This window comes from Gossypium hirsutum, chromosome A04, assembly GCF_007990345.1.
Source record: "Gossypium hirsutum isolate 1008001.06 chromosome A04, Gossypium_hirsutum_v2.1, whole genome shotgun sequence".
Taxonomy (NCBI): Eukaryota; Viridiplantae; Streptophyta; class Magnoliopsida; order Malvales; family Malvaceae; genus Gossypium; species Gossypium hirsutum.
In genome coordinates this window covers 12,048,596-12,068,962 of record NC_053427.1, presented here as the reverse complement: position 1 = coordinate 12,068,962, position 20,367 = coordinate 12,048,596, and the positions used below count along the sequence as shown (strand labels likewise).

Below are 20,367 nucleotides of genomic sequence, written 5' to 3'. Positions count from 1 at the left end.
TTCAAATATGAACTACGTATTAACCCCTTACAATATTCGGCCAACCACACCTACAGATCATAGTAAGCTTATAAGAAAACAATAAGCAACTCATTAACAAATTTTTGTCAATATTTACCACATAATCATAATTTCACTGTAAGCTGTCTTCCTGAGCGACAGTCACTAAATCATTTATAACTGGAGCTACGAAACTCCAAACAAGTGCCGTTAATTTTGCCTGAAAATAGACTCATATATCTTCTATCCATAAAATTTTCAGAATTTTTGGTATGACCAATCAATACCAGATTTTTCTTAAAGTTTCCCACGTTTCACTGTTTGACTAATCTGACCATTCTTCATTACGAATCAAATTTCTCATTGTACAGAATTCAAAATATGTTCTCGTTTATTTCATTTGAAACTAGACTCAACAAGCTTTAATTAAATAATTTATTCAGCTTCTAATTCATCTCCCAAAATTTATGGTGATTTTCCAAAGTCACGTTATTGCTGTTGTCCCAAGCAGATTTATTACCAAATTCACTCTTTCACACATAACTTGCATGCATGTTATTTGAACATGTATATCACCAATCAATCATCACATATCTATGATTTTACTTAAGTAAAATCTCCATTTCATCATTTTAAAGCACAACATGTTAGCTGATTTTTCCCTTTAACATCTAAGGCACATGCATGCTCATTTGTTTGGCTCAACTTCACCTATCTTCCATTTTTCATCAAAAGAACATGAAACAACAACCATTTCCTTCATTTTAATTCATGAGTAAATGCTCACAACACAACTAAAAATCAAAATATACTTCAAGAGTTAAGGTAGAATCAAGAAGAACTCATGAACCTTAAAATAGAAACAAGGTGCCAAGAACTTACCTTCAATTTTCCTCCTCCTAATGACTGAATACTCAAGAGCTTTCTCCTCTCCTTTCTCTTCTCTAACTTTCAGCTATGATGAAAAAAGATGGACAAAACTTTGTTCTTTTCACCCCTTTTTCTTTTAATAAAACTTCATATTTCATCCATTTAATTCTTTAATACAAAAGACATGAAATTCTTATCATGAAACATTTACCTAACCCATTATCATGAAACATTTACCTAACCCATTATCATGGAACATTTACCTAACCTATTATCATGGAACATTTACCTAACCTATTATCAATTTGTATCAATTTGTACCATAAATTATGGATATCAAGTGCACATTTTGTCTACAACAACATGATGGTTGGCCACTTCATGTAAAATGGGAGGTTTGTCATGCAAATCCTCCTATTTTGCACTCCTATTTATTTGGTCACTTCAATTTAGCCTATAGCATTTTCAAACATTTTCACATAGGTCTATTTCATAATTTCACCCCCTTTTTCTTATGGAACAAAAATTAACTAAAATTGCCGGGTTCTATCTTAAGCTTGGGCCTTCTAGAGGCCCACTAACATAATTAAACCTATGCCAACATTCACAGAATTCCCGAAAATTGGGGCGTTACATTTTCTCTCTCCTCCAGCTTCTATTTCTTGAATCTAACTTGATATTCTAGCTTCCCATAGTCTCCTTATTTTTGTTCTCTCTTGGTAACCATGAAAATTCTTTTGATTTCTAGGTGAAAATGGTGAATTTTTGGTGAAAGGACTAAATTGTAAAGAATGAAAAGTTTCTTTCTTCTCTTCTCTTCTCTTCTTTCTAATGTGGGATGCATGGACAATGATGGAGTGTGTGTGTGTGTGTGTGTGTGTGTGTGTGTGTTTTTCCCACACACACACACACACATATATATATATATAGACTAAATAAAATAATAAAATAATAAAATATCTTATTAAAATATTAAATAAATAATAATTATCTATTTAAATAATTATAAAATGTCACCAACATCATTATTACTTTCTAGATTTCTTTCTCTTCCAATTGACCATTTTACCCTTTGTGATCTTTTAAAATTCCATTCTTGAGTCATCACTTAATTTGGAAAAATTGCAATTTAGTCCCTCATAATTCTTCACCTATTCAATTTGGTCTTAATTCATCAATTTTCCTTGGCTTCCAGATCATTCCACCCTTAAAATATGTGCACTATTAGTCCTTCAACTTTTTCATATTTACACTTTAATCCTTCAAATTTTAAGTATTTACTCTTGGGCAACAAAACTTTTCTCACTTTTACAATTTAGTCCTTTCTTGAATCAATATGTCATAATATACTTCCTAGTGACATAACTAAATTTTCCTCTTCTTGTCAATTTATTTCCTTATTTTACTATATTAAAGATAATATCTTACTGTAGAAATTTTCAAGGTGTTACAAGATAAGTCTATCAATACCACATATACTTATCAATGCTAGCATAGTAAGATTTCATAAGACTTTGAACTCTTCCATTTATTTCCTTTCCATTGCTTTTACTTACTTTAGCTTAGATAACAACATCAATTCATTAATTAGCATTTTTATTCATGAATTAGATATATTCATCCATAACATACATAAATTTATCACATACAAGTACATCTTTCAACTTATTAATCACTTTCCATCAAATTGCATTTCATGTGACAGCCCAAAATTGACCCTAGTCGGGAAGTGGTTTCGGGACCGCTAAACCGAGTCACCGAAATGTTTGAATGTGATATTTATTGTCTAGAATATGTAATTATGAATGTGTGAAAATTTCAAGCTTCGATTTAGTCGATTGCATGTGAATTTAGTCAATAGGACTTATGTGCGACATTTTTGAAATGTGATAGATCAAAACATAAGGACCTATTAGTGCATGTGGAAAAAGGGGGGACTTGCATGTCAATTTCCCCCCTATTAGTAGTGGCCAGCCATGACAAGCATGGTAGACCAAGTGTGATGGGCAAGACATGTCATAGACATGTTGTGTTGGTGCATCATGAGTGGAAACATGTCACAAACATGTTATGTTAGTGAGGTATGTTAGGAAAAAATAAAATAAGGAGCATGGGCATAAAATAATGAAAAGGGAATATGATGGAAACAAAAAAAAAAGTGTGTGGTGTCTTCCCCCCCCATTGCCGTGAGTTAAAGAAAAGAAAGGAGAAAATTTTGTTCATCCTTTTTCATCTTCATTTGGCCGAAAATTCTAAGGAAGGAGGAAGGAGTTCTTGCTTCATGTTTGATTTGGAAGAGGATTAGGAGGAGGTTTGGCCATACTTGTATCTAGATTAAGGTATGTTGAGGTTGTGCCATGAGATTCATGCATGTTTTTAGTTGCTAGCTTGAGTTCTAATTAGCCCATGGTTCAAATCTTTGCTATGTCATGGGGATGATATTCGGCCTAGGTGGATTTTGTGTTAATGCCATTGCATGCTAAATATGAAGCTTGTTAATGATGCATGTGATGGTGGATTGATGATTCTTGAATCTCCTTTTTAGCATTTTTGAGTGAGCACATATGTGCATTAGTTGCTAAATGGAGAAAAATCGGCTAACAAGATGTGTACTAAGGCCGAATATGATTTTGGATACTATTGGGCAATGTATGTGTTTTGAATTGATGGAATGGAGAGGATGCTTTAATTGTGTTATGAACAATTATATGTTAAATTAAGGTTTGCTAAGCTAGCTACTAAGGTGAAATGCAAATGTTAGCATATGATTTGGTAATAATCTGCTTGGGGACAGCAGCAGTAAGGTGATTTTGGAAAATCGCCATAATTTGTAGGAGTTGAATTAGAAGCTGAGTAAATTATGTCATTAAAGCTTGAAGAGTCTATTTTCTTACAAAAGAAACTATAAAAACAAAAGAGTTACCGATCTTGAGATATTTGAAGTATTGTGGGGCTGAGTCAAAATGACTACTAGATTCCCTGTTCTGTTTTTAGAAAATCATTATAAATTGTACAAAAATGATTATAAGATAAAATTTATATGCTTAAACTCCCTAATGAGTCTAGTTTCAAATGAAATCAAATACAACACATTTTGAATTCTGTAAAATGAGAAATTTGATTCGTAGTGAAGAGTGGTCAGATTAATCAAACAGTGAAAGAGGGGAAACTTTAAGAAAAATCTGGTATTGATTGGCCAAGCCTAAAATTCTGAAAATTTTATGGATGGAAGATATACTAGTCTATATTCAGGGAAAATTAACAGAAAGTGATTTGGAGTTTTGTAGCTCCAGTTATAAATAAATTAGTGACTACTGCTCAGGAAAACAGCTCGTAGTGAATATGTGATTTTGTTGTAAACATTAATGAAAATTTGCTAATGAATTATTTATTGATTTTTATAAAGCTTACTATAATCATGTGTGTGAAAGTCGAATCAATATATATATTATTCTGAAAGTAATACTTGAATAGTCGATTAATGACTATTTTAAAATTTGTTGAACTTAAGCTCAAGAGCAAAGGGGAACTAAATCCGATAAAGGGAAGGAGAAAGTAATTGAATAGCCATTGAAGTCGTTCGACAACATCCGAGGTAAGTCTTCGAGTAATGACCCTACTTGAATTATATTGAAATGATTAGTCATAATATGACGGATAGTCGAATGTGCATAGAGACTATGTTATAAAGTCAATCGAAATCATGCTCTTTGTGTGTGGCTATTGAGCCGAAATTGGAAAGGTTTAATAAATGTTTTGTGTTTGAGCCTTAGTAACGAAAATAAGGTATGGATGTGTTATGATTATTGATATATGTGTACATGAGCATTTGAATATATCCGGGCTAAGACCCGAAGGCATTTGTGCAAGTTGATATATCCGGGCTAAGACCCGAAGGCATTTGTGCAAGTTGATATATCCGGGCTAAGACCCGAAGGCAATTGTGCAAGTTGATATATCCGGGCTAAGACCCGAAGGCATTCGTGCGAGTTGCTATACCCGGGTTAAGACCCGAAGGCAATTGAGCTTGTGGTTATATCCGGCTAAATTCCGAAGAAACTTGGGTTTGAATGTGAGCGTTTTGTGCTGTAATAAATTCAATTAATACGCTCGACAAACCTAAACGATAAGGTATGTTTGCATGTGCTTCGAAAAAGTCGATTCGTTTTAAATAGTATTCGTTCAATCGACTAACGAACTTTCGGCTTTTAGATAGGTTGATACCTTGTGTGTGTATATGTTGATGAAGTGTGAAGTAAGTATGATTATGAGAATATGAATTAATAAAGTGATTCATTTAGCTATGTGAATGTAATACTTTAGTCAAAGCCGATTTCATTACTTGAAACTTACTAAGCTTTAAAATGCTTACCCCGTTGCTTTGGCTCTCTGTTTTATAGATTTTGTTCGTTAGCTATCGGATTCGGGATCATCGAAGTCGAAGTCATCCACACTATCAAAGCTCTTTTGGTACTCTTTTAGTTGAACTCTGGATATGGCATGTATAGGACTACCCGTTTGTTGTGGGTCATGGACCCTTTGGACTTGTATAATTTTGGTTAGCCATGCGAAAATGGCTTATATATGTTTGAGTATAATGTTATAATCATTTGGTGTGAATATGCTTGACAAGGATTGGCCATGGGAATGGTTAATCACTATCATAAATTGTGCTATTTATGCTAAAAGGGCTAGTTGAATCATGGAAACTATGAAATAGGTAAAGTCTACCTTAAAGGCAGATGCTGACAGCAGCAGTGATGTAGATTTGGAAAATCACTAAAAATAGTAGGAATGGAATTAAATAGTGAATAAATTATGTAAACGAACCTTGATGAATCTATTTTCATAGGAAAGTAACGAAATGATCATATGGACAGTATGTTAAGAGATATTCAGGTTCTCGTGAGACAGGCCCAGAACGGTTTCTGGATTCCCTGTTCCGACTTTGGAAATTCATTATAAATTAACCAGAGATAATTAGGAGTCATGCCATATATGTATAGATTCCTCTCTGAGTCTAGTTTCCATATAAGCAAACGGAATCAGTATTGAATCTCTGTGCAGGGAGTTATCTAAGTCGTAATGCGCAAAGGTCAGTGTAGTCGATCCCTGTAACATGGGAGACTTTGACTAATAAACTGTACTAATTGGCCCGACCAAAAATTCTAGAAAAAAAATATGTAGATGGGCATATGAGCCTAGTTTCAGGGAAAAATCACGAAACTGATTTTTGAGTTGTGAAACTCAAGATATGATTTTTAAAGAGACTAGTACGCAGATTGGGCAGTGTCTGGGAAATATTTTTATAAGGGGTTTAAAGTCTGTTAACACCTCGTGTTCGACTCCGGTGTCGGTCTCGGGTTCGGGGTGTTACATTTCAACTATGACTTTACCATTTCATTACCTTTCCCCATCCGTTTCATATGCATAACACACAAGATATACGCATAATATCAACCATGCCTACAAGCTAGTGCATTTAAACGTAGCTCTTTTGGAATCAACTACATGATAAATCATTTCATAAGATATTATATACTTCGATTTATACGACCTTTTCATGTACATAAGCATATTACCAATTGAACACTTACCGATTCAAAGTATTTCATCAAGACTAAACATGATATAATCCAATTATAAGCTTAGCACAAACCTAAGCGCATCAATAACACATGTTAGCATACTTGAACATAATTCATGTGAACTTAGCATAGATAACCATTATACTTTAGCATGACCCAATTGGATTTATCATCTTTCATAATATATCATGTTTTCCATGTATCACCATTTCAAAGAGTTTCATACATACATGTCTTGGTTCATATTGAACACCCACCATTTCATTTGCATAACACATAAGACATAAATATAACATTTATCATAGCCACAAGCTAGTGATTGAACACATAACTTAGTAATATCATCACATAGCAAGATATGGTACATAAACATAGCATCACTTAAATCATACCTTTCATAATCATAAATATTCATACTTTGGCCATTGGTACATCACACCTTTCCATATTTTCTGTAGTGAAATCAATCGAAACCCTTACTGAAGCTTACACAAAGTGTGCTAAATGATGGTCGTAATCATCCTTTTTCTTTAATCGATGGTCGAAACCATCTCTTTTCATATTCGATGGTCATCACCATCCCTTTTCATATTCGATGGTCGTCACCATCCCTTTTCATATTCAATGGTTGAAACCATCCCTTTTCATGTTTAATGGTCCTCATCATCCCTTTTTATATTTGATGGTCTTCACCCTCCCTTTTCATATTCGATGGTCATCACCATCCCTTTTCATATTAGATGGTCGAAACCATCCCTTTTCATATTTGATGGTCGAAACCATCTCTTTTCATGTTTTAGGATTGTTGATACGTCGTTGGATTTTCCGTCGAGGCATGATATGATAAAATAACAAGATAGGACTTAAAACAACAATTTAAAATACCATTTAAACATACGAACTTACCTGGCTAAATTACAAAAATGACAAAGTAAATGGGTATTTTGGTAATTTTTCATTCTCATTGTTTTGCCACTTTTCAACCTATTAATTTAGACAGTAAAGAAAATATATTTTATATAATTTAGTCATTTTTGATATTTTACAAAATTACCCGTAATATTTTACTTTTATTCATTTTAGTCCCTAGGCCTAAAACATGCAAATTAACCGTTTTTAAAGCAAAACTATGTCAACCAAATATTCATGGCATCAAAAAAAGCCCATTCATGGAACAATTTCACAACCCATCCTTGTATTTTTACTATTTTAATAATTTAGTCCTTAAACAACAAATTCATAAAAAATCACTTAACAAAATACTTTCACATAACAACTAATAACACAAATTCATCATTTAACATAAAAATCACAAGATTCATCAATGGAAACATTCACAATCTTTAACAGTTTCAAAATCGAAGGTACAAGCTAGCTGGACCTAGTTGCAATGATCTAAAAAACATAAAACTTATTAGAAACAAGGCTAAAATGACATACCAATTTGGCTTTGAACATGCCAAAATGTCTAGGTCTAAAATGGCTCCCTTTTATTCTTTTACAAGTGAAGAAGACAAAAAGAAAGATGAACAAACTTTTGGTTTAATTTAATTTAATTTAATTTATCAAATTACCAATTTAACCTTAGTTAATAAATAAATAAAACACCAATTTCATGCCCATAATTGTCCAATAACTCCTTGAATGGTCTAATTACCATTTAAGTCCCTTTTCATTTATTCAATTAACCATTTAATCACTCAGATCAAATAGTGATCAAATTTTACATATTTTATGATTTAGTCATTTTTAATTAATTAACTATCGAAACGTTAAAATTTTTCAAAAAACTTTAATACCACCTTAATGACACTTTGTAAATGTTTATAAAAATATTTATAAAACCACTTGACCTTAGGGTCTTACCACTCGAACTTAATAAATAGCTTAAATAATATAAATTATCAAATCAAAAACCCTTTTAAAATCATATTTGACTTGTAAATAATAAATAATAATATTTACGAACTTACTCATCGAATTTAGTGGCCCCAAAACTACTATTTTTGATACAACTGAAAAACGAGTTATTACAAGAGGCTTACTATATTTTATGTATAAATTACATTGGTAACAATTTAATGATTTAAGGAGTTTAGGTTTAATCATTCAACTGCTAAAAATATCAAATTGGGCATTAGCATTAGGGGCATAACAATTTTGGTCACATAACCATTAGAGACTAATGATTGGATGCAGTAGTAGTGTTATGACATATGTATTTGATATCCAAATGCATTAGTATAACGCCTTGAATAATTTATTCCTATTTCTGTAAATATCTGACACAACTGTGTATCTGCTTCAGTGGCTAAGTGTTTTATGTATGTGTATGAGGTCTTGGGTTCAAGTCCCAGATTTGTTAATTTTGTTATTTTTTATCTAAGCCTTACCTTTGTTCAGTGGGCTTATATTTAATTGCCTGTAAATTCATATTAGAATGGGCTTGCTGGTCTGGTGGTTGAGTGAGTGTTAGTGTACCTGAAGGTTCTGTGTTTGAATCCTTGTATGGGCAAGGGTGTTAATTTTTGTTCTAGTCAGCTGTTAGTGGTTTGATGGAGTTGGGAGTTTGAGATGGTTAGTGGGTGAGATTTAGTGGGATTGTGCAATTAGTGGGATGTTTTCTTGATAATTGTTCTATTTTTGTTATTATTAGTAATTTTTCTTTCTCTTTCTTCTTCCTAATCTTTGACATTTCTGTGCTCATTTTTTCTATCGAATTTTTGCCTCTTCCAATCATGGTGTTTCTCTTCTCGGTTCTGCCATTTGTTTTGAAGGTAAAGGTTTGTGTTGGTGTTTTAAGAGTCCATTTTGTATTTTTGTTGCTTTTTGGTGTGCCGAGTTAATATGATAAACTGTGTTGGTAGGTGTTCTTTAGGAAAATCGAGACCTTCGGTGATGTAGTGAAATCTCGTGGTTGCTGTTGTAGAAGGTAAGTTTTTTTGAATTATTAGAGAGTAATTTCTGCTATGTTTTCGAGTTATGATAAAGAGGTGTTTCAGTTGGATTCAGAGGATTTGAGTAATCATGGGTATTTTTGTTGTTGTTATTCGGTGTTGTTCGCTACGGGAATGTTTTTATGTCAAATTCGTACCAGGTGTGTACCCAAAATGTAGAAAAATGAGCTTTGACGAAAGCAGAAAAGCCACACTGTCGATGCCATACGGGCGTTTACCTGGCTGTGTGGTTAAAGAAGGCATAGCCGTATGCCGACACTTTTGTGTGTGGTGCGAATGTGGCAGTGTGGGCCACACTGGCTAGGCCAAATTGGGCTTGTGGGCCACCGGGATGTAAGCCCATATTTTTGAAAATTTCCCTAGGGTCGTACGGGTTGTTCCGATCGACTGTGGGCCTACTATAGGGTCAGTAAGTGTAATGCCCCGAAATTCTAATTTTTGTTTTCATGAATTTGTGACACAATATCTGTCTTGTTCAGTGGTTGAGTGTTCTGGGTGTGTGTGGGAGGTCCCAAGTTCAAGCTATACCTTGGGAAATTTTTGGTATTTTTCTGAATAAAGCCTTAACCTTACGCAGTAGACTTTTATTTACTTGTTGGTAAGCTTATATTAGAATGGGCTTACTGGTCTGGTGGTTAAGGGGAGTGTTAGGTTACTGTGGGTCAGGAGTTTGAATCTCTGCATTGGCAATATTTTTGTCTGGCTCTGAGCGAGAGAGTTTTAGTCGTGATAAAGTTCTGGGTAGTGGGGAGTTAGGCTGAGTGAATTAAGGGGAGTTGAGATAGGGGGTTATTGAAATCTCTCATTTGATTTGTTTTTACAAAAATTGTGTTCTCCTTTCTCCCTCTCTGCCAAAATTTTCACTTCTCACTTCCTTTCATTTTTTTTCGTTTACGTTACCAAGGAAAAAACCTCCTTTTTGGTGTAGCACTTAATTGGACTTGATCGGTAAGTGGTATTTTCCCTTAGTTTTGTCATTTTTTGATTAAGCAATTAACATAAGGGTTTGTTTTACTCTTGTTTAGGTGCTATTCGAAGGTTGTAAACAAATATTTCAATGGGTGGTGACGGCTGGTCATTGTTTTCCTCACGGTGAGTTTTTTGAATCATTATTGGATTAGTTTCTCTGGTTTTTCATTTGGGGTTTTGTTTAAATGATGAATCAAATGATTAGTTAAATGTTATATTGGTCAAATATAGGTTTTTGAAGGCTGAGGTTACTTTTCACAGCGAATCGAAACCAAGTGTGAACCCAAAAACACAGAAAACGAGGCTTCAACGAAAGTCAATAATCATACTATCAATACAACACGGCTGTGTGGCAAGTCATGTGGTAGGCCGTGTCTCATAACACGGGTGTGTGATCGACGAGGCTAGGCAGTGCGCACTAGACACGGTAATGTGATGGCTAGATAAGTTGTGTGCCACACATGGGCTAGATTGAATTGGGTTGTGTGGCCCACATGGGTAGTCCGCACGGGAGTGTGGGATTCTGGGCTAGGCCGTGTGGGCCATACAGGCAGGCCACATGAGCTTTTGAGCCCATTTTTTTGAAATATTCAATAAGGTCGCACGTGTCGTCCAAGTTGATTGTGGACCTATTGTAGGGTCGGTAAGCTTTACTTAGACCCCTAATTATATGATCTGATTGTATGGTGTCTGTTAGACCATTAGATCTATACTGAACATAATGTATGTCCTGTTATTAGCATATTTCCATGTCATTTATGGTATGTTGCATTGCATCGGGGTAGGTTGATGATATTCAGAGGAAGTATCTGATAGGCTTTTAAGCCTGTTATCTGGTAGCTCAACTGCAATATTTTGATTATGTGCCGCATTTCAGTACATCATAGTGTGTAGGAATGGGTGGGTTGATATAATCCCCACATGGTGTATAGGGCTAGACAGAGATGGTCTGTAGAGGCTGGTGGGTAGGATTCTAATTTACTATATCTGCATTTTGTAGCTGATATGGGTCAAGGCCCTAATATAATTCTGAGATTGTATCTAAATGGGTTAAGGCCCAAATTGATTCTGTAATGGGCTCAGACCCATACTAAAAATGACTGCATTCTGATGTGTTTTTATATGCATGTTTTCTGTGGGGATTACCCACACTGAGTTTGCGAAAACTCACCCTTTTCTGTTTAATCTGTACAGGTAATCCCCAGACTTGATAGATCAGCGCAGTGGAGGACTCGACGGTGGCCACACGTAAATTTTAAACTATTCTCATAAATTTTCATAATTTATTACTTATTTGGGATGATGTAATACTTTGGACTATTTGGATTTAAACTTTGGAATTTTTACTATTTTACAGATTTAGAACAGCTAGATTGTAACACCCCAATCCCGTATCCGTCGTCGGAATAGGTAAAGGGGCATTACCGGACTTGAAACTCATATCAGAACAGTAAATTTTTTTTTAACATTCCTTTAGATAAGTACTAAAGACAGTCAGGGATACAATTTAAACTTCTATAAGTATACATTCAAAAGATGCCATTTTCGCATGGCTTATATACATTAACCAAAATATTCTTCGGCCACTGGTCTATTCTATACATGCCATAAAATAATTCAAAACATAACAGTAACAAGCAGTGGATAGTGATAGTGTGACTAGTTGCTGACGATCCCCGAGCCTGTAGCTTCGAAATGAGATCTATAAAACAGAGGAAACAAAGTAAACGGAGTAAGCATTACAATGCTTAGTAAGTTTTAAGCAGTGTTAACAGATAACAATCAAATTTCTCATTGTACAGAATTCAAAATATGTTCTATTTGATTTCATTTGAAACTAGACTCATTAAGGAGTCTAAGCATATAAATTTTATCTTATAACCATTTTTTTACAAATTATAATGATTTTCTAAAAACAGAACAGGGGATTTCGGAGTCATTCTGACTCTGTCTCACACAACTTTAAATATCTCTTTATAGGAAATTTCTTTGCTTACACGGTCTCTTTTATAAGAAACTAGACTAATTAAGCTTTGATTACATATTTTATTCAGCCTATAATTCCACACCAACAATTTATAGTGATTTTCTAAAATCACGTTACTGCTGCTGTCCTAAGCAAATTATTACAATTTGCTCTTAAATTTCCAAGTCCAAACACTTATGAACTTACCGTTTGAGTTTAAGGCATATCATGGCCACATCATATCTTATTAAATCAACTCATTATGTCCTATTATGATTGAATTTACTCAACGTTTAATCACTTAAAACTTACCTCGGAAGTGGTCGACGACTAGATATCCACGGCTATTCGTTTACTTTCTCTTTTCCCCTATCCGACTTTGATCCTCTTTGCTCTTAAGCTTAAGTAAAACAATAGATTTACTTAAGTACTTAAATAATATTATTCACTTGACAATTACATTTGGCAATCACATATCATTTAATCTATATCTAAAACAATAGATTTCAATATGTATCATATTTAATAAAACATGCCATGACTCGATTTCATGCTTATTTAATTTATATCTAATTCACATTCACAAGCAAGGAGTCACTTAATTTATCATGCTTCCTTATACATGAATTTAATCATATTGCCGAATGTCCTTATGTGTACATGGTACATACATAAGGCATATATATATACCTATATATGACCATTACAATTTAAACATTTAATTTTAATCGGCAAGCTTTATTTCAACTATTTAAGGTGCAAACCAATTATGTTATTCATTAACATTTCGTCATATTAAATCTTTGATTAACCAATTTAACACATACCAAAATCCAATCATACATCTAACCTTTATCTCAATACTAAACCGAGTTACAAGATTATACATTACACTAAGCATATCATTAAACATACCTATTCAATTTAGCTAATTTCATAGCCGATTAATCACCTTACCCCACATTACTCAATGCCGAATATCAACCCAACATCACAAGCATAATCACCATGAAACTTACCTTAATACACATATATGCATGTTCACATTCATCACATTGGCCATTATAAGCAAAACAACCATTCAAAGCTCACTTCAATTATTTAACAAATAAAACTAATGTTTAATACTATCTCCCAATTTGGTATGAGTTACCGAATGAAATTAAACTCCTAATTCATGCACTAAAATCACATTCGGCACAAGCAAACTTCATTTCAATTATGCCACTCTTAAACTTATCCATAATACCCTAAGTTCATTTAGTAGCTAGGCAACAATTATACAAAAACAACAACCATTTAACAACAATGTACTTAACCAATTTCTTAAGCATACATTCGGCAATATATATATATTAATGACTAAAACACTTAGGCCAATTCTAAAACATCCACAAATCTTCATGCTTACATGGGTTCTTATCACACTTGGACCACAAAATGCATAAATTTCACAAATTCTAATTACTATCATAAGCTCAATTTCGGCTAACACTCAATTAAATACTTACAATTTAGCACTAATTTAGCATTTCAACATAGCCGATTATCATTAAGCAATTAAGCCACAAACATTTAATTTTACCAAGCTCAACTCATCTATAATCAACCCTCAATACACTAAAGCATCAAAAAAACATCAAAGAAATACAAACATCCATGACCGAATGTCATCTTCATAACTTTACAAAAACATTTGCCATGAGCTAGCTTCTATACTTGATGACCACTCCAAATATACAAAGATTTTCAATGAAAGAGCATTAACATACCTTAATATTAACCTAATATGACCGAATGCTTCCCTCCCTTATTCCTCTTTTCATTTCGGCCAAGAAGAACCGATTTCTCCTTTCCTTTTCCTCACCCTTTCATTCTTCTTTTCTTTTATTATCCTTATTATTTCTTTTATTTATTTCCTTTCTTTTACATAAAATAATAACCATTTAATTAAGATTTACTACATATTTTAATATATGTACCATCATGGCCGGCCACTATGTATAAAAAAAGAGTATTTGACATGCAAAACCATTGTTTTCACTACATGCTTTAATAGATCCTTATAGATTAACCTATCACATTTCAAAAGTGTCACACATAAGTCCTATTAACTAAATTCACATGCAATCGACTAAATCGAAGCTTAAAACTTTCACACATTCATATTCACATATTTTAGACAATATATATCATATTCAAATACTTCGGTGACTCGGTTTAGCAGTCCCGAAACCGCTTCCCGACTAGGGTCAATTTAGGGCTGTCACATAGATGGTAAAAACTCGATTTTGTTTAAAACAACGGTTTCTTTCAACACCAATGGTTTTCTTAAAATAGATGTTTTTAAAAGCTTCCGCTAAAAAGATATGATTTTAGATATAATGAAGAACATGCGTGTTACCTGGAACTATGATAAAGGCCAATTAACTGGAACGATTTTAACTTGACAAACTCATTTTTGACTTCCATTCTAGGTGACATCGCTAGATTCGGCCATAACGTCTAGGCCGGGTTTAGGGTGTTACATTTAGTGGTATCAGATTTAGGTTGCAAAACTCAACTGTGGATTTTGGGTTTAAAAAAGTTTGGTTTCAAAGAACTGATCTACAAATGGTTTAAAATAATTCGACTGAGTATGTGGTACACCTAGTCTCTGGTGCCGATCCTGTAAGTTGTTCTGAAATTGATATATTCTATGATATTTTGAAACTACTATAGGTAGTATACTATACTAAAAACACTTTAGTTAGTGTATACTGGCATTGTACCTAAACTGATAGGGACTATGAGTTTCAAAAATCACTCTGAATTACTGAAACTGTTTACATAAAACATCTGCTAATAATTATTGAATTGTAACTGATTCATAAAACTGTTAATGTAGATAAACTACGAATCCTATGATGAGTGCATGAGGTATCCGTGACAGGGTACTAGAGGCTAAGGTAGAGGCTGTAGGGTGGCTCGAGCTGAGTCTTCGTCGTTAGGCAGCATGCCGAATCTAGATATGAGCGAGATTCCAGTTTCACCTGCTACAGAGACTGGGTCTCAAGACCACATGGTTGGGGACTATGCACTGTCCTAGGCTATGCTCAAGATATTGGAGAGGGTCGTTGGGCTCAATACTGGATCTGGGGGCCGTGGGTCGGTTACGGAATGACTCCGGTCTAATGGGGCTGAGTTATTTAGGGGCATCGCTGGAGTGGCCTCTAACATGGCTGAGTACTGGATGGAGGCCACAGAAATAATTATGGATAATCTAGATTTGACACCCGAGCAGAAATTGAGAGGTGTTGTTTTCTTGCTTCGCGATGAAGCATACTAATGGTGGCTGGCCGTTAAGGAGGGCACTCGGCCCGAACGACTGGCTTGGGATTTCTATAAGTCTACTTTCCAAGGTAAATATGTGGGGGCAAGCTATATCGACACTAGGAGACATGAGTTTCTAAATCTCAGCAAGGGGATCGTTCAGTGGCCGAGTATGAGGCCGAGTTCCTGAGATTAAGCCGCTATGCGCGAGGCATGGTGGCAACTAAATATGAGTATTGTGTTCACTTCGAGGATGGGCTCAGGGACAGCGTGAGAGTTTTGATAGCTCCACAAAGGGAGCGTGATTTTTTTACACTGGTAGAGAAGACGAATATCGCCGAGGAGGTGAAGCGCGCTGAGCATCAAATCTGGGATAAGAAGAGATGTAAGAACAAGAAGGATTAAAAGCCCTTAGGTTCTGGGATGAGGCCTAAGAAAAAAGCCAGATCTAATGGGCTAGTTAGAGTTGGGCCTACTGGTGCACCCACTGGGATCTTGCCTTGTTGGCATTGTGGTAGATGTCATCCGGGCGAATGTTGGAGGACGATTGAGGCATGTTTGAGATGTGAGTCTATTGAGCACCACATCCGAGAGTGTCTGCTAAAGGTCGATCAGATGCAAGCTTCGAGTTCTGGTACTGCACACCCGTCGATGGTAGTTCAGCAACCACCTAGGGGTCATGGTCAGGCTAAGGGTGGTAACGGCAGAGGCCATGGACAGAGAGCACCGGGCAGAGGTACTGGACATACTAAGGTCAGGCAGCTTGCTATTGTTTATGCTACTCATCACCGAGAGGACTGAGATGATCTATATGTCATTACGGGTACGTTTTTAATTTATAATGTACCTTATCTTGCGCTGATAGACATAGGCTCTACACACTCATATGTAGCAAGTACTATGTCTGAAACTTTGGGTACTCCATCTGATAGTACTGATAGTGAGGTAACTGTATTGAGTCATTTGGGGCAATCTGTCCGAGTTAGTAGACTGTATAGAGACGTCCTATTAAAGGTTCAAGGGACAATATTTTTAGCTGATCTGATGGAGCTTCTGTTTGGGGATAAACTGGTTGGTCAAGCACCGAATAAGTCTGGACTGTGCGACTAAAAGGGTTGTTTTGAGAACCGATGAGGACAATGAGATAATTGTGATTGGGGAACGTCGAGACTATCTGACTAATGTGATTTCTCTGTTGGTGGAAGAAAAGTTGGTTCATAAGGGATGTGAGGTATTCTTGGCCTACATAAGTGTTTTAGATTTTGGGGACTCTTCGGTTAAGGACATCAAAACTGTTAGAGATTTTTTGAATGTCTTTCCTAAGGAACTACCAGGTTTACGTCTGAGCCGAGAAGTGAAATTCGAGATTAAGCTTTTGTCGGGTACAACTTTGGCATCTATTGCCCCCTCCCGGATAGCATCGAAGAAGTTTACGGAGCTCAAGGCTCAGATTCAAGGCTTGTTAGATCATGGTTTCATCTGTCCGAGTGTGTCTCCATGGGGAGCACCGGTACTGTTTGTAAAGAAAAAGGATGGATCCATGCGGATGTGTATAGATTATCGACAGTTGAACAAGCTGACGATTAAGAATAAGTATCCACTTTCGAGAATTAATGATCTGTTTGACCAGTTTAAAGGGGCTCTATGTTTTCCAAGATCGATCTATGTTCAGGTTATCATCAGTTGAGGGTTAAAGAGGCTGATGTGCATAAGATGACATTTAGGACTCGGTATGGACATTACAAGTTCCTAGTTATACCTTTTGGATTGACTAATGCACCAGTGACATTTATGGACTTGATGAACCGAGTGTTCCAGCCCTACCTGGATAAGTTTGTAGTAGTGTTCATCGATGATATCTTGGTGTATTCTAAGACTAAAAATGAGTACGATGACCATCTGAGAGTCGTACTACAAATTCTTCGTGAGAAACAACTGTATGCAAAGTTCAGCAAGTGTGAGTTCTAGCTTCAAGAAGTAACATTTTTGGGACATGTCGTTTCTATTAAGGGGATACAAGTTGATCCTCGTAAGATTGAGGTGGTGTTGGATTGGACACGGCCGAAGAATGTGTTTGAGATTCGCAGCTTTCTAGGGTTGGCAGGTTACTATCGATGCTTTGTAAAAATGATTCTCCTTGATCGCAGCTCCGTTGACTAAGCTTCTACGTAAGGGAGTTCCTTTTGCATGGACTGATGTGCAACAAGAGAGCTTTGAGAAGCTCAAGACTGTGTTGACTGAGGCCTCTGTTCTGATAAAGTCAAAGTTTGGAAAGGAGTTCACCATTTATAGTGATGCGTCACACATTAGTTTGAGATGTGTGTTGGCGCAGGATGGTAAGGTAGTTGCATATGCGTCTCATCAGCTTAAGATTCATGAGGCAAATTATCCGATGCATGACTTAGAGTTGGCTACCATGGTATTCGCACTAAAAATTTGAAGGCATTATCTTTACGGTGAGAGGTGTATCATCTACACTGATCACAAGAGCCTCAAATGCCTCCTTACTCAAAATGAGCTAAAATTTAGACAACGAAGATAGATTGAGCTACTTAAGGACTACGACTGCACTATTGAGTACCATCCTGGCAAGGCCAATGTAGTGACCGATGCTTTGAGCCTAGGGCTATGACTGATATGAGAGTGATGTTTGCTCACCTTAGTCTATTTGATGATGGTAGCCTATTAGCCGAGCTTCAGGTTAAGCCGACGTGGATTGAGAAGATTAAGGGTAAATAGTTAGAGGATAAGTCTTTGGGTCTTCAGTTTAGACAGATTGAGGGTGGTGGCACTACGGATTTTGGGTTGAACTCTGAGGGGGTATTGTGTTTTCGAGGCCGGATATGTGTGCAGAATGATTCTGAACTGAGGCAGTCTATACTGAGAGAGGCGCATAGTAGCACTTACGCTATACATCTTGGTGAGAATAAGATGTATTGAGATCTTCGAGGGTTGTATTGGTGGCTAAGATTGAAACGGAAGGTTGCCAATTTTGTGGCTAGATGCTTGACATGCCAGCACGTTAAGGCTGAGCACCAGTCGCCTTCGGGTCTGCTGCAGCCGATTAAGATTCCCCTTTGGAAGTGGAAACATGTGATGATGGATTTCATTGGTGGGTTACCCTTAACACCTACTAAGAAGGATTCAATTTGGGTCATTGTGGATAGATTGGCCAAGTCAGTGTATTTTATACCGGTTCGTACTGATCATTTTCTGCAGAATCTAGCGAAGCTTTACATTTCGGAGATAGTGAGACTGCATAGGGTATCTGGTTCTATTATCTCTAATAGGGATCCTCGCTTCACATTTTGATTTTGAGGGAAGTTGCATGAGGTTTTGAGTTTGAGATTGGACTTCAGTACTGCATTCCATTTTCAGACCGATGGTCAGTCTGAGAGGGTGATTTTGATATTGGAGGATATTTTTAGGAGCTGCGTGATTGATTTTCGAGGCATTTGGGAGGACTATCTGCCATTAGTTGAGTTTGCCTATAATAATAGCTTCAAGTCTAGCATCTAGATGGCACCTTACGAGGTACTGTATGGTTGTAAGTGTCACTGTAACGCCTCAAAATTAATATTTTTTATTCTGTTAAAAATGTGACACAAGTGTGTATCTGCTTCAGCGTTTAAGTGTTCTAGGTGTGTGTGTGTGTGAGGTCCTAAGTTCAAGCCTTGACTTGAGCCAATTTTTTGTTTTTAAAATGAATAAAGCCTTACTCTTGTCCAGTAGGCTTAAGTTTAAATGTTAGTAAGTTAATATCAGAATGGGCCTGTTGGTCTGGTGGTTAAGATGTGTGATGGGGTGTGTTGGAGATCCTGTGTTCGATTCCCTGCTTCGACTTTATTTTTGAGCAATTATAGAGAGAAGTTTGAGTGGCATTAGAATTCTTGGTAGTAGGGAGTTTGTAGAGAAAATTAAGGGATTGGGGTTAATGGGAGTTATCAGAATATTTTTCTAATTGATTTTTTTAGCAAAATTCGACACATTTTCTCCTTTCTTTCAAAATTTTGACTTTTGATTCTCCTTTCTCATTGCTGAATTTCCATCTTGTCCACATCTGTTCTCTTCAATTTCTTTCCTATTTCAGTTTTGTTCTGCTTCTGTCGGGGTTAACAACTATTTTGCGCATTCGACAAATTTTGGTAGTCAATTGGTTTAGACTGTTCTTTTATGTATTGTTTAAAAAGGGGTTCCGGCTGGTTTGTAGGTATTAACCAAGGGGCTGGTGATTGTTCCTCAATGGTTTAAGAGGGTAGGACTTTGGTTGTTCGAACGAGGGTAAGTAATTGTCGACCAATTGATAAGTATCTCGAGTGGGGTTCGTTTTAATTGGATTCTTTAGGCTATTAATTTGTACTTCTTGGTCACTCTTAGGTTTCAGAGTGCTAAGAGACTGTATTTGGATTGATTGATACCAGGTTTGTACCCAAAATACAGAAAATAGGGCTCGGCGAAAAGCCGAAAAAGCTCACTGTCAACGCCACATTGGCGTGTGGTCGCCCGTGTACTAGGCTGTAACAGCCTAATTTTCAGTGGTGTCAGAACAGTGATTTGAGATCACTTAACCCGATAAATGAGTAGGAAATATTATTAATTTAGTGAGTATAAGTTAAATGTGAAGTTAGGAAAAATTTTGAAATAGTGAATAGTGTACTAAAAATAAATATTAAAATAATTAGAATAAAAAATAAGGTATCGAGAC

At 35.8% G+C, this 20,367-nt stretch overlaps 1 protein-coding gene across 1 annotated transcript; it reads left to right on the top strand.

The window, feature by feature from the left end:
* Positions 1-16,085: 16,085 nt before the first annotated feature.
* On the top strand, positions 16,086-20,073 carry LOC121228045 (uncharacterized). The gene is made up of 8 exons (XM_041111170.1): positions 16,086-16,398; positions 16,528-16,607; positions 16,744-17,134; positions 17,810-18,081; positions 18,681-18,926; positions 19,041-19,097; positions 19,873-19,943; positions 20,040-20,073. Exons 1-8 carry the CDS (start codon positions 16,086-16,088, stop codon positions 20,071-20,073), a joined length of 1,464 nt encoding a protein of 487 aa, XP_040967104.1.
* Positions 20,074-20,367: the final 294 nt, after the last annotated feature.

What these genes read in the sequence shown, in the direction of transcription:
- LOC121228045 (XM_041111170.1), top strand. Translation starts at nt 16,086, where the DNA reads ATGAGGCCTAAGAAAAAAGCCAGATCTAATGGGCTAGTTAGAGTTGGG. An exon ending in ACAGAGAGCACCGGGCAGAG is followed by an intron (nt 16,399 to 16,527) that starts GTACTGGACATA and finishes TTGCGCTGATAG; the next exon opens with ACATAGGCTCTACACACTCA. An exon ending in AGGATATTTTTAGGAGCTGC is followed by an intron (nt 19,098 to 19,872) that starts GTGATTGATTTT and finishes GCTGGTTTGTAG; the next exon opens with GTATTAACCAAGGGGCTGGT.